The 15,355-nt window shown below is 51.2% G+C and overlaps 1 protein-coding gene across 1 annotated transcript in view; it reads right to left on the bottom strand.

The window, feature by feature from the left end:
* Positions 1-128: 128 nt before the first annotated feature.
* The window catches only part of RGMA (repulsive guidance molecule BMP co-receptor a), a 34,959-nt gene continuing 19,732 nt past the window's right edge, over positions 129-15,355 (bottom strand). Inside the window, exons 3-4 of the mRNA XM_006265405.4 lie at positions 7,269-7,780; positions 129-3,583 (exon numbers count right to left, since the gene is read on the bottom strand). Of these exons, the coding sequence (XP_006265467.1) occupies positions 2,873-3,583; positions 7,269-7,780 (1,223 nt within the window). The 3' untranslated portion in view covers positions 129-2,872. The remainder of the gene's footprint in view (positions 3,584-7,268; positions 7,781-15,355) is intronic.

Below are 15,355 nucleotides of genomic sequence, written 5' to 3'. Positions count from 1 at the left end.
GAGCAAATTCCTTGAGGAATGGTAGCTCATAGAGTTGTATCTTGCAGTTTATCACACTTACGTGTCTCTTATTTTTCTTTCTGATTAGAATAAAGCATGACACAGACCAGAAGAAAAGACTCACAAAATTGTTGTCCAAAAAAAAAACCAAAACAAAACCCCTTTACTTGCATTTTTGTCAATAAATAATTTACAGTATGTACATGCGGTAACATCCCACACAGGTCCAAAACACAAAGAGAAGTTGGGAGGTTCTTTCTCTACCCCCCATCTCCCAACCATCACGTCTTCCTTGGCCATACTTCACCTTTAACCAGAACTGGGTCAAACAAAACCAAAATAAAGTGCTTAACTGTTTGCTTCTAAAATAGGGATAGCCCAACCACTGACTTGACTGGGAGGAACTGGGCAATACAGAGTCAGTTAATGTCCTGAAAGACTTTCTTCCTCCGGACTACAGTGCTCAACCATGGCAAGGGACGTTTATGGTGACGGTACAGCAAGCAGCACTATTTTCTGGAATCATGTGGCTATTTTGTCTGATTCTGAGTGGCTAATAGAAATGGGGTATGTATTTAGGGCACTACTTGTTGTAGCGAGACCAGCCCTAAATACTTGGTGCTTCTGGTGGGGTACACAGGTGTGTGGCAGGTACCCCACGGCTTGATCGTGGCTGTAAATATTCACCTCTCCAATTTCTATGTGAAGCAGCGGGGAGTTAGAGGAACAAAAATGACTAACTCTAGCATGAGCTAGCTGATTTTTTTTCCCTTTCAAGCTGCCACCAGTTCTGCAGGGGCACGGGCTGGCGACTGGCCTCTCCAGTTCCCCACTGGTGGGATATCCCTATTGTAGAATCTCCCTAGACAGAAACAGGGGCCACCAGCGAACAAAGCAAGGAGCAAAGTAGTAAACACATCTTTTCATTTCTTTTTTTTTTTTTTTTAAACATTTAAAAACCAATGACACCTCTTCATCTGCAGAGTCACACGAGATCAACGCCAGGGCTCTATATATTAAGGAGACAATATAAATTACATCCAATGACACACTTTCTCTGCTGCTTTACAAATGTAGTTCTAGAGCTGTTAGGACACAATGAACAGTCACTTGAGTATTTACATCAGGCTGCCATCACGGCACCAGTTCAGGCTGCACGGTGGAGCACATGCCACCTCCTCTTGGCGCTGGCTCATCTGGTGCCACTAAGAGACCATCCCTCCATCACTGGCTGCCCCTGCAAGCTTCACATGCTTCCAGGGTGGTCATCAGGGACTTCCCATGGGGGAGCTGAATAGGGAATGCCCATGGAGGTCTCCAAAACGCAGACGGAGGTAAAGATGGTCTTGTTTGTTCAGCAGGCGATGAGGTGGACCAGGAAAGGACACGGGGAAGAGGAAGGGGAGCCACATTCTGTGGGTAGCAGATAACCGATGCCTCAGAGCCAGGAAGAAGATGATCTGGGCAGCTGAGATTTCTCTGGAGCGCTCTGTCCCTTGCCTGGATTGCTCCAGCAGCACCTCCTTCACAATCAAGGTGCCACCGGGCTGAAGTGGAGTCACGAGCCAAGGCCCAGGAACTAGGAGAGGAGCAAGGACCTAGCAGCAAACAAATGTCAAGCAAAACTCCCTGCCTGGTCCCTGGGCACTGCCATGTTAGGGTTCTGCCTCAGCCCCGTTGATTCAGAGCCTCCCCGCTGGGAGGTGGAAGAGGGGTGAGCCCCAGGTGCATTGGCCTGTCAGCACAGGGCAGGAGGAGGAACGTAACCTCTCACCCCACCATACAAATCAGGGACTTCCTGGGGGCCTCCCCACAAAACACCCAGCCCATGTAATTGCTTCCCCTGGGTTACCAATTTGGAGCAGCCTGGGAGCTGGTCGAATCCAGGGGTGATGGCACACTGAGCCCTCGACATGCTGGGATGAGGTTACGGGCAAGGGTCAGAAGCCACTGAAATACTGGCCAAGTTTCTCCTTTAGCACCTGGAGTTCTCCGGGTTTGGGTGGAGGGTGCTGAGGGCAGGAAAAGACCCTGGGATTAAACCCTGTGGCTACTAAGAGAATCGCAGGGTTAACTGGCCTGAAATGGGAGAAGTCCTTGGAACTAGGGCAAATCCCACTGCTACCTCGGACACGATGCTGGGTAGCGAAGGATGAACGAGCACATCGCACTGCACTGAGCAAGGTGCTGGGGAGGGGTAGGCCTTTCATGAAGGACAGAAGCAGTACAGTTGGGGGTGCTCTGCCATGAAGGGCACTGTTGTCGGCCCTAGGTGTGATATTCTGCACTCGGATGTGCCAGCAGGACTGGGGGCCGTCTGTAGGCGCGCGCTCCCAAACTCACGCCCCTTAGCAGGAGCATGTGGGAGCAGAGCTCGTGTGGCCACAGAGAGCAGCATGGAGCTGGCTGAAAACCTGGTCCTGGCTGTCTGTGTCCTGGGAGGGTTTCCTAGTGTGTGCCCATCTAACCAGCCCCTGTTGCCGGAGCACTGTCCCCTCGTCCCAGCAGCAGCTGACACCCCTAACACAAAGCCACTTGCACGAACGCCAACAGCACAGTCACCACAACCGTTTGCAGGACCACGAGGGAGCTAGGAGGAGATGGGGCCATCCCAGCCTCCTCACTCACAGCGGGAGGAGAGGGTGAAGTGGGGGCAAGGCCCCGCACAAGCTGACGACCGGTCTCTGGGGCAGGCGTGCTCCCTGGCGAAGTCCCAGGGAGGTCTGAAAGGAGGGGCTGAGATGCGGGAATGATCTTGTACTTCCCGGCTGGACCTGCTGTTCAACCTCTCCTTGTCCAGCACAACCATCTCATCCATCATCCCCTCCTGCTGCCCCTGTCCCTGCCCTCCAAGGTGAGACAGGGCAAACACCTATAGGAACACTGACCAGCACTGACTCAAACACACCAGTGCCATCAAGAGGGCGAGGAGGGCCTGGGGATGCCCTGAGGGGGCCAGGTTGCCCGCACCCAGGTCCTGTGTCCTTTCATAGAGATGCAGCTTGTCCTTGTTGGAATGAAGCATCTTCACATCCTCAAAGGCATAATAAGCAGCCAGCATGAAGTTGACATCTCCCGTGGTCAGGAGGTCAAAGACGCAGGACTGAAAGTACAGGTCTTCCACAGGGAGCTTCTCCCTGCACTTGGCTGTGGCCGTTTCATATGTAAAAGCCTCGGGGGTGGCGGGGAGGCTGGGCCCTTTCCTCCGAGCCCGACCCTCCGTGGACTGAGAAGAGCGGAAGGTCTGGAAATCGATCTGCTGGTTGAGCGGGCAGCCCCGCAGGCAGAGGTAAAGACCCTGATTGTCTCTGTCCTCCACGGCGTTCACGACCTCCTCGGGCATGCGCACAGCAAAGGTGAGGTAGCGGCCCACCTGCCTCACCACAATAGTGGTGCCGATGTACTTGGCTTGGATCTCAATATGCTGGCCGGATACTTTCTCTGTGATCTTCAGGCTGTTGGCACCGTGCTTGTCACCGCCGTTCTTGGAGCCATCCGCGAAGGCAGCAGGGAGCTCATCCATCTCTGCCTGGTACACTTTTTGGTCCACACATTCCTGGAAGCTCTTGAAGATGATGGTGAGCTGTAGAGGGAAGGAGAAAAAAGGGAAAGGGGCCAGGTTATAACCAGCGCCAACAGCCTGGCAGACTCATCCAACTCCCCCATGAAAGGGCTTAACAAGCCTGCCGGCTCCACTGTAAAGACAGAGTTCTGGGTGGGCTCACCGCTCCTCATCCCCAGCCCCAAACTTTTCTATACAGAATATTTCTACTTGCAGTCTTGGAAAAGTCACCCTTGCAGTCCTTAGGGCCCCAGCTGCTTCCTATTCACCAACAAGACTTGTCCCCTCACTTTAGGACATTTTTAACCATTTTCTGAAACACTAATCCACTCTGGGCTTCAGATGCACCATTGCTCAAACTGGCTCTGCGGGGCTTTCTGAGGCTTCCTCTTTAGGGGCCTCAGTGGAGGAAGAGGGTATAAGGGATTGATTTGAAAAGACACAAAAGAGCTCCAAAAGGCTGTATTGGGCTTCCTTCTCATCCACCAAACACTGATCCTCAAATAGTTTGGCATGTTCCTCGCATGCTTCACTTGCTGCAGACCCCTTGACTAGGACTGAGGCCCCCTCCGAAGCCTGCAAGGCAGGGAAGCGCTCTGCTCCTTGCTGTACAGATTCAGAGAGGGGAACAGACTTGAAACATGATGGCGGGAGCTCTGGGATTAGATCCCAGGAGCTTCTTGATCCTGGATGTGCCCTCAAACCAGACCTCTCTCTGGTTAGGATTTTTTGTCAGGCTATAGCAGGCCTCGTGTCATTGAACAAAAGGTTTAGAGTTTATTTAAGTATTTATAAGGGGTAGTTCTGATCCAACAGAACAGGTCCAGTCCAGACCTCCGTGAGGATCACACATGGATCTGAAATTCACAGCTAACACCTACAACCTTGGCTCTGACTGCTGCTCTGCTGGAGCACTTGGATCAGTCCTGGGAGAAACTCTACGTTCTTTGTGCTGCTGCTAGAGCTGAAGTGAGCTTCCCAGGGCCCCTGCATTCCCCTTGGATCTTAGCAGAAGGGGTGTCCACATCAAACATGTCCCAAATCTCTTGCTGCTGCTCCCACGGGTTCAGCCATGGTTATGGCAAAGAAAGCAGCTGTAATACAGCCTGGCTTCTAACCCTGGGCCAGCCAGGTTTGCAGGGTATGGTGCTTCAAACCCCACCTGTGGCCTGGAGCACTGGGTCTCCTAGTGCTATCAGTGATGGAGCCAAGCATTGGGAATGGTGGGATGTATGAGGTGGCACTTCCTAAAGCAGCTGTCCACCAAAAAACAATCACCCCTGCCACTTGCAATCATTTCTCCCACTTTGCCCCTGCACCAGGGTCTCTTGTCTGGAAGGCGTGCATGGATTTAAAAAGCAAGTGTCTCTTTTCCAGCCCAGATGTCTCTCTCTGTGGCTGTCAGGTGTTGGCAGGTCTATACTAGGCTTGCTGGAGGTCACACGCTGTCACTGAGAACGCCTTACTCCAGTGAGCAGAGCAGCAGGCAGGAAGCAGGCAGCTGCCATCCTTCCCAGATCCGGTGTGCTGAGCTAAGTGCACCTGTTCACATAGCTCTGCCTGCTCAGTCATCTGCTGAGTCACCACATTAGAAGATGACTCATGACTTCCCTATGCAGCTATCCAGGCACGGTGTTTTGATGGGAAACCATTGTACAGGGCCCAAAATAATTCCTGGGAGGCTTAAATGGCCCTGGGTGTTTTACAATGCCTCCTTCATTGATCCTACATTGCTTCCTACCTCAAAAGAAACAGTGGCAGCCTATGGCTGAATCACCAGGGATACCAAAAGCAGACAAGAAATCATGATCTATAGAAGCATGGCCCCTGGAGCATCTGGATCCCTTCTTGCAAACTATTCCCTCCTTTCTTTGGCATGCATGTGCACCTTCCTAGCTTTTTAGCACATCAACAAAGAATAATTCACCAGCAGCAACAGTATCTCTCAGTCCCAGATATTTGCTCAACCAGGCCCTGGATTTAATGCTTGAAACATGTGACTTTACATCTCATCACATTCAGGCTGGGGCTCTGTGTTTGATTTACCTGGTCCCTGTAGGACGCTTATCTTGGCTGTCAGAGACCAGAATGCCCCACAAAATATCTCATCCTGGCTGCAGACAAGAGAGACAATTAGTAACTAAAACATCTGGGGATGCTAGAGGCCCATTGCTATAGCATCCCCCTATAGCTCTCAATCTCTGGCTCTTCCACAGGAGCTAGCAGTCTATTCTTGCTGTAGTGAGGGTTGCTGGTGTCTGGCATTCAACATGCCTTATTTTTCCTGTAGATCTGGCCACCAGAGGGCACCGCCAAAACACACATGTCCACACGTGTGTCTGCACACACGTAAGTTAGAAAAAGATATTGGGTTTGTCTGATTGTCCTGGGCTTTGGTTTGCATCAAAACAGGCACAGGACAGTTGTTTACATGTGCAGGGTCCCAGAATAAAAGGTTTTGTTCTTTTTGATGCACACATGTGCACATACATGCGTGTGCACACACACACACATACAAGGAGTAAGAACGGTATGAGAGGTAAGGAGGGAAGATGGTATATGAGGCTTCGTTATCTCCACCAGGAAAATAGCTTCTCCTCCAGCATTAAAACCATTCCTGGTTGTGAGGGGCTGGATAGGAAGACTAGACATAAAGAAAAGGAAAGCAGGTCTGGAAGGGACCTCACAAGGTCATGTAGTCCAGCTCCCTGCTTAAGTCATGATCATCCCTGACTTAAACCATCCCAGCCAAGTGTCTGTCTAGCCTGCCCTTGAAAATGTCCAGGGATGGTGGTTCCTCAACTTCTCTAAGCAGCCTGTTCCAATACTTGACCACCCCCATAGTCAGGAAGTTCTTCTTAAATCCCTCCTGAATTTCCTCTGCTGTACCTGCATGCCATGCTCCTACTCCTGCCCCTTCACCCACAGAGATATGTTTGTCTCCATCCTCTTTATAATCTCCCTTCAGGTATTGGACAACATCCCCCCTAATTTCCAGACTAAGTAATCCTAGTTCTTCCAGCCTTTCTTCATGAACCATGCTTTCCAGGCCCCTAATCATTTCTGTCATTCTGTGCTGGACTCTTCCCAAACTGTCCACATCTTTCTTGAAGTGTGGGGAGCAAAACTGGACACAGTACTCTAGGTGGGGCCTCACCAGTGCTGAAGAGGGTGGAAAAGCCACTTCCCTTGATTTGCAAGAAACATTCCTGTGAATGGGTAAATCAGACAAACTGGATTGAGTCTTTCACCTGGTTTAGATCAGAGACTGATCTGTCCATGGTGGTTTGGTGACATATGTGAAACGAACTGTATGTGTGCGTGCCTGAGTGTGAGTCCTACAGCTGGCACTAATTACTTCTTTTGATTGCAGACATACCAAAGAGGCCAAGACCTATTTGAGGCAGTGCCTGCAAGCCAGGCTTTGAGACGCTGCAAAGGAACTGGCTGGGCCTTCAGCATCTGGAGAGAGGAAGTGCGAGGAGTGCTGGGAGCTGGGAGAGTCTGCACAGAGGGGCTTGTGGGCCCAACCCGGTGTCCCCCAGGTGGGCTGGCATTTGTCTCAGGGCACTAGGTAACCTAGCACAAGTGTGGGGACCCCAACTGCTTGATGGGAGGCAGTGAAGGAAAAAGGTTATTAAAGGGCCATTTGCTTTACAACCCCCATGGGGTGGTGGGGGAACAGACAGCTGGGCCCATGCTTTACCTTGCTCGTTGCAGTGGCTGTGGAGCCGGGGAGCACAGGTGTGTTGGTGACTTGGACATTCAGGTAATTATTGTCTATGAGTGGCCAAGCCCCCTGCACTTTGCAGGTCTGGAAGCTGTCTGTGAAAGTCCTGATGTGGGGGTCCCCGAAGAGCCCACAGTGGGTGTAGTTTGGGGGCGCTGAGTGCTTGTGAAAGCTCTTCTCGTAGTGGCAGATCTCCGGGCTGTCGGAGCGCTCCTGGCTGTCTCCCGGAGGCAGCGTCCGGAGACGGGGCTGTGAGGTGGGGCCATCCTTGGAGCAGTTGTGCTGGACCATGAGGTCGTCTATGCCATGAACGGCAGAATGGTAGGCCAGGTCCCCCCTGCAGGTGCGAGCGGTGCGGCGGGTGCAGTGGGCGTATGCCCGGAGAGCCGTGCAGAACTCGGGCGCCTCCTCGGTGCCCAGGTGGTGAGAGCCAGATGTGGCGGCCCAAAACTCAGAGTTACACTTCAGGATCTTGCACGGAGACGTTGCTGGGGAAGAGAAGACACAAGTGCTGTCAGGAGGCCCAATGCATCAGTCACCTACAGCACCCACTACCGACACCCCCCAGCAAAACACTGTCACTACAGTAGCCAGGAAGCACTGCCACCAACTCCTTAAGACAAGAAGTGTGGAAGAAACCAGTTGTGGTGGGGAATTAGGATGATCCTATGGGACTGCCCATGTTGGCAGGGACCAATGCCATTAAGCCTCGGGAGAGATGTCAGCAGATGGGTGGCTTTTAGGTCTGAATTTAACTGCACACTTGTACTCCCAAATGATGCCCACAGCTATGTAGCCCATCTGCATTCTGATTACCTCCCTGACATGCCTGAGTCAGATGTCATTGCATGCTACTGTTGTCTCAGAGTAATGTATTGCTTCTCCATGGTGCACACAGCCACGGGCACTTGGAGCTCAGTAATGTGCCCGACTGTGGAGGGTGGTATCTGGGCAGGTTGTGCCACCTAGGTTGGTTTTTGCCAGGGGCCTCTGCTCAGCATGAAGCCTCTCTGCTCCCCCATACTCAGAGAGCTTGTTTGCACGGGGATTTTTGCACTGATGTAGCTGCACCAGGCTGAGCCCCTAGTATGGATGTGACACGCTGGTGCGAAAGGTGCCATGCACAAGTGCAGCTTCCCCCCGTTTCCAGCTGTGGCCCCTGTCAACATACAGTTGATGGTGCCAGAGCAGCACCAGCATCTGCACCAGCACATCCACGTCTGTGCAAATCCCAGCCCCGTGCAGACAAGCCTTGAAGAGTGACACCCTCCACCCAGTTGGCAATCAATGGCCCTGGGCACCAGGCTGCTCACACTCCTGCCCTGAAGCCATTTAATCACCTCTGGAAAACGAAATTCCTCTCATGAAATCACGCTGGTTCAGCATTCGCCCCTGTGCTGGGTTCCCCGCTGAGGGTCCCCTCAGCTGCATTCAAACTCCCTTCCGGCCCTGACTTCTCAAAAGCCAGGCACCCACGCCCATGGACATCTCAAGAGCCTGGAAAGGCAGGGGGGAAACGCAGGGGCGGGGAAGGAACAAGGTACAAAGGAGCCTTCTCAAGCAGCTATCGATCACCTGATCTCCTGTACCAAGCACCTTGACACAATGCATGTTCTAGCGGCTCTATTAATGCTGGGAACAGTGCGTGCCAACCTCTGGCCTGCCTGCCCCACCTCTCTGCTTTCATAAAGCTGCATGGAGATAAAGGCATCACAGGAAAACATGTGAAAAGAACCAGGCAAAACCCTAATCAGCCTCTGGCCTGTTATGTAGGTACCAGACCCGCTTCAGAGAGCTACTAGAGCAGCCTTATACTGAATCAGCAAGGCTTTGGCTCCTGGCTCCGCATGCTTGGGGCTTGCTCTCCAAACCTGGGTGCTTCCTCTGAGTGCTCCAAGCAGCACTGAGGAGCCAAAAGGCCTGTGTGAGAGGTTTAAGTGTCTATGTTGGGACCTGGCTGCCTTGAAGGACAAAATGCAGCTTCCTCAACCACCCCAGAGCAAGCACCTGCTCTTCCTGGTCAAAAAGATGATCCTTTTTCATTCATTCTCATCAAGCACAGTAAGGGGCAGGCAAGTATACTGGTGTTTGGGTTGCTTTAATGACTATTTCACGAGACTGATTGCTCTTGGGGGTTAGGGGGAGTACACACATCAGTCAAAGCATGTGCCAGCTGTGCACGGTGACTTGGGGTGACCCTAAAGCCCTGCTTTTAGGCGCAATCTGCCACCTCTGAGGCTAACGTATGCCCCATTACTTGTGTCAGAACTGCGTGGCAACGAGTCCTGTCTGCACCTGGATGCCACACAAGTACAGCAAGGGCCCGGGCAGCTAATCGGAGGTCACTTGATACATGGTTGGGAGTGAGTAGGTTTCATATACACGTCTTGAAAATTCCCACCGTCAGCAACTGGATGTCGCCAGTGAATTGACACAGATGCCGTTCCCATGCTCTTCTCTAAGCTGCAGGAGCCTAATAGTCAGTGAAGGAAGTCTATTTTCCAGGGCTGAGCCAGACCTCAGTCTCTTTGCAGCAGTGCCAGCAGTGCTTTTAGTGATCTGTGGATGCCAGATTTGGACTAAGACCCACCAGATGCCACTAGAAGTTATGAAGGACTTCCAGATAGCTGCCAGTCTGAGCAGCAGGCACTAGTGACTCAGAGGCAAAGGGACCCACAGCCCATTCCCTTTAGCCAGCTGGATTCCAGTTACTCCCAAGACACGGAGAACACGACACTGGATGATGCAAAAATCTCACCAGCTCATCGCTGCTCCCCCCTGCAGGCACACACTTTGCCCTGAGTGTCCGTTCGAGCTCCCTAGTGCCTGAAGTACCAGCTGCAAGTGTGAGTCTGTGGCTCGCTTCTCCTGGATGCAGTGGGAACCCACACCCCAAGCAGCCAACGCAGGGGGCGGCACAATGGGAGCTTAGGCTCAGTTCTCTCTGCAAGCCTATTTCCCAGGGCAGCACTTGAAAGCAGCTCCGCTAAGGCATTGCAGGCGCCGCCTCCCTTGACCATCTCATCCACAGCTCTCAACCAGCTCCAATCTGGAACCCTGCTGGGTGAATCCAGCCTTACGCCACTTAAAATGTCTCTCGTTTCCCTCCCCTTTAGCTGAATCAATCCCTTTTGGAGTCTGGCAGCAAACGGAAACTGCACGTGATCATACAAAACAGGCAGTGGAACAAAACCCAACATTTCCAGATGCTTTTGGGGTGCCTTTCCAAGCCTTGCATATGCATTCCTGTCCTGCGCTTTGTTTAGAGGAGGTTGGCAAGGCGTTTAGGCCAAAATAATTTAAGATTTGCTTAAAAAAAAAAGAAAAGGTTACAAAACCCAGTATTGTTTCAGTGAAAACAGTATGTTTTAAACATTCCCTTGTAGTGCTGGAAACCTAAACACAAGTGGTGCTGGAGCCCTAGGAGGGGAAACAGGACTATAAATAAATGATCCCGCATGCAAAGGCCAGTTTGGGTTTGCTTTCCAAGAAGACTGAAATGCAAAAGGGAAATAGTGGAAAGTTTACTTGGAATTTTAAAAGGCAAGTTTAATAAGCTCAGGTGCGAGTCAAAGCACAGGGAGTATAGGATTGCTTTTATCTCACTCGTGTCCATTTAAAAAGGAAGAAGGATTCTGGAAATCCTTTGCATTCTCGCTTCACTGGTCAGAAGCCAGAGGTAACTTGGTCGTAACCTTTCATTTGTTACACCGGCTCTGATTTCTGCAGAGCTCCAGCATTTTTATGGGCTGAAAACAAGTATAAATCCACAGTGTTTCACGACCCTTCCTTTTTGTTCCTGGGGTTGCATCTTGGTGGAGGGCACTGAGTCTGTGTCAGGGAACAGCCAACTTTTCACCACAAGCAACAGACCCGTAGGGAAGTCTTTTTGCCACGTGTTTCACTCTGATGAGATTTTCTGGATGTTCGGTCACATTTTACCCCAGTAGTACATGCATTGGTGCCTGGATTTAGGACTTTGAACTCCAGCCCATACATACGCTAGCAGAATAAAAGCTGCAGAGTGGGAGTATCTGTGATCAAACAGGGCTGATATAACACTGCACAGCGGGATTCCCGTGACATAAGGGTGCCACGGTGCCTACGTAGCTGTGCTTCTGCTCGCAATGCAAGAGGGCTTCTGCACCAGCTGCGGGGATACAAACAGCAGCTCACGACACAACGTGGAGTATCAATACAACCTTGTGACGATGCAAACACGGGCTCTGCCGGCAGGTGGAATGCAAACAGGTAGCAATGCAAGGAAAATCCTTCTCTTTCTCTGGGAACAAAGCCACTCAGACTGAAGCTTGCCATGCCACCAGGGACATTGAGAGGGGAGAAGTAATGAACTGATGGAACAGCAGGGCAGCAACACAAGGCCAGGTATTGGGACATCAGGGTCACCCACTAAACCATCTATCTACCTGTGGCCTAATGCCATAATACTCCCCATCTATAGCTTAGTTGAGATTCTCCCTCCGCAGCCAACAACAGATGCTTGATTTTAGCAAGCTTGACCCAATGCTTGACTCCAGCTATTATCAGCAATAGGGTACTCCATGCTGCTCTTTAAGGGGTTGCATATTTAACTTGGGTCGGAAGATGCAGGTGAAGCTCCGTGCTGGCGTCGAGACACTATCCCGGGCTGACAAAGCAGGAAGGGCTTTGCTGCTGCATCAGAGGTGACACGTTAAAACCCAGCTCCCTTCTACCCATCTCTCTTCACCCTCCCTGGCATGGAGGGCATAACCTCAGCACTGCTCTTTCGGGTCTCTTAACACCTACAGCTCGAGGCATGTCACATGAGTGCAGGGTGGCTGCTACAAAGCCCATGTGCAACTCATTACTTTATAAGGTACTAAGTAAAAAAACAGATGAGCCTGTTTCATTCCCTCTTGTGGCCCGAAGGGGGAGCCTTTTTCTTAAAGATCTTATTGTTTGGGCTTTGGCAAATATTCTCCGCTGCTGTTTCACTCAAGGCCCCATATAAGGCCAGATTTCCAACACCAGGTGCCTGAGACACTGCATGCACCATGTACGTGCACACGCATGTCTGTGTCTTGGTCCGTCTGCAATGCACATGCAGAAGAAATGGCTTCACACGCAATTCTGTACCTTGCAAATGCATCTGTACCCTGCCCAAGCAGACAGTGTGTCACTTAGACACCTGGGCTTGGAAAACAGCAGCCTGCCCTGCCCTGTGTTTGCACCTGGAAGGAGTCGGGGATGTGGCCTTTCCTGCCTAATCTCTCCCTTGTTGGCAGATAAAGGCGGCGAGGTCAATCCTATTTCACAGGGAAGTGAATTGCTCCCGCGCTCAGGTCGGCTGTTTGTGGCCTTGTTCTTTTAATCTGTTGGCAAGGCCTCCCTCTCTCCGCGCCTCCCAATCTGACCTGTTCAATACCGCGATTGTCTGACGCCTCCGGCTCACACAAACACCTGCGTGACTCACCCGCTGGCAGGGCACGTGTCAGGGCTGAGAAAACCCGCAACGGTTCTGACACAGCGGGGCAGCCGGGGAACAAACCGATCTCTGGAGGAAAGAGAAAGCAACCCCCCACCCCCCGGCACGCCATGCACTCCCTGCCTTCTGCTCACGTCTCCTATGGCAGAAGCTTGGCATAAGAGCGAAAACTCATTTGAACGGAAGCCAAGAAACGATGTTTATTCAATTTCACATAATCTATTTTCCATCTCCTCACAATGGATCTGTTTTTCAACCGTAGATGACTTAGCACGGCAACTCACCCCCCTGCTGCTATCACTGAGACAAGCACATGGCAAGCCGGCGCGGGCCTGGCGGGCCCAGCCTAGATCCCGACGACACCTTGCTCGAGTCTCCGTGTTGAGCCTCTCTCGAATGTACAGGCCAGCACAAGGAAATGAGTTTCCTGTGTGGGCTCCCGAATACCTGCTAACCCTATACCTACTTTCCTCCATTTAAATCCCACACATTGGGGCTGACTGCTTAGGCACGGTATGCAACTTCGGTTCAAGGAGCCAGGACTTGTTGCCACCCCTTCATCAAAGTGCAAAGTGCACCCCTTCATGAGCAAAATGAGGCTTGTTCCTAAAGAATATTAGTATCCAGATATTAGTGTCCATACCATGGCCCATGTCATGTGGATGACACCTGCCTCCCACCTGCCGGCGGGTCGGACTTGAAGATCTACAAGGTCCCTGCCGACCCTACATCTATGAATCTATGAATCTCAGCCCACCTATGATGCAGTTCCCCTGAGCGATCTTTTCTATGGAGAAATAATCCTAGGAAGGCACTGAATACGTGCCCACCTTCTTCCAAGTTGGTTTAGCAGATAAAAGTTACGAGCCAACAAGGGTTCGACAGTTCATGGCTACAGGAAGTCTAAATTTGAGTACAGAGATGGTCCGTAACCTGCTGTAACTCACTGATGTGAGGTCCGTAGAGCTATAGGTTGCACCACCTGTCTAATGTAAAATCACCTACTCATCACACCAGTTCTTTCTTCACCTAGTGCCTCCATCACAGTGCCCCTAGAGTAGTGGTTTTTATTTGCAGACCCCTAAAATATTTCAAATGCAGGTGCAGACCCCTTTGGATGGGAAGTGTGGGTATTCACATACTCTTGATTGATCATACCCCTCTTTCACGGACCCCTTTGACATAGTTTGTGGACCCCCAGGGGTCCATGGACCACAAGTTGAAAACCACTGCCCTAGAGCACTATTTTTTTCATTGCCAAATGCAGGCTGGACGCAACAGCACTCAGCCTGGTCCAGCCCCTCCAGAAGTCCTCAGAAGACCAGACAGTCATTGCACATTGAGCTACTGCACTCACTGGGATGTAGCAGCATAGTTAGATGTGGGCAACTGGGGCACCAGCCCCGAAAACCCATTTTAAAGGGGTGCCAAGAATGGCAGCAGCTGTTGCCACTGGTTGCCTCTACCCTGGGCCAGTAAGGATTTGCACGATCGAGAAACTGCTTGTCACACCTGTCAGGAGGAGCAGCAAGTGAAGATTTTAAGGTATTTTCTGGGGTAGGGATCTACATTTTTTATACACATCTTCTTGAACATCTAAGATGCAGCAATCCCCATGACAACTGGACAAAACTCAATGTGCTGTTCCCAGCCATGATCAAACTTCCTTGGTGCCTTTGACCCTGGGACACTAATGCCAGCCGCAAAAGGGTCTGTAAGGAGAATTAACTGCTCAGCACCAGGAGCACAGTTTTTTCCATGGGTTTGTCTGTTCTGCTGTTGGAGGCATGAATGCAGCATGTGTAGACATGGCCATGCTGGCCTTACTAGATAGCTCTGGTAATGCTTGCAGTAAGGATGCAAAGGCATTGGTGTTAGCATGGGCTGAACCAACCTGCTAGAGACCTTGGTACTGCACTGGAGCTCAGTGTAGCATCTTCAGGGTTATGAGTACCCCAGCTAGCTTGGGTAGACTCTAGAAGGGAAATAAGGGCCCCAAAATACACTTCTGTGACAGAAATGTGTTGTACGGCTAGGCCTCCAGGGTCCTTTTCATTGCTCAGGGTGGGAGTGTAAAGAGCAGGCATAGTTATACTGTTTTCCTTTGATGTGTAAGGCAACAAGGCAAAAGTGCCTAAGTAATTTGGGAGATTATGCCCCACTTTCAAAAATGATTTCGGCACTTAAGGATACTTAGGGGCTTCCTGGATTCACAGCCTTGAAATCAGAAGGTATTGAGGTGCCTAAACTCTCATGGAAATCAGTTGGACTCCAGGCATCTAAATAAATCTAAGCCCCTACATCAGGGGCGGGCAATTATTTCGGGTGGAGGGCCGCTTACTGAGTTTTGGCAAGCCATCAAGGGCTGCATGACAGGCAGCCAGGGGCAGATAAATATTAATTTTCTAAATTTTTTTATGGGCACCGCGGGCCAGATAGAATGACCTGGTGGGCCGCATTTTGCCCGCCCCAGCCATACATCCTGTTTTTAGGAGCTGGCCCGTAGGGGTTGAGGCCGTAAGGACCTATTAGATTATTTGATCTGACTTGTATGTCACAGGCTCTAGTTGCACTCAGTTATACCTGCAGTGAGCCC

Source organism: Alligator mississippiensis, chromosome 11 (assembly GCF_030867095.1).
Source record: "Alligator mississippiensis isolate rAllMis1 chromosome 11, rAllMis1, whole genome shotgun sequence".
In the NCBI taxonomy this organism is placed as follows: domain Eukaryota; kingdom Metazoa; phylum Chordata; order Crocodylia; family Alligatoridae; genus Alligator; species Alligator mississippiensis.
Note: the sequence above shows the minus strand (reverse complement) of the source record. Positions and strands in the feature narration are given on the sequence as shown.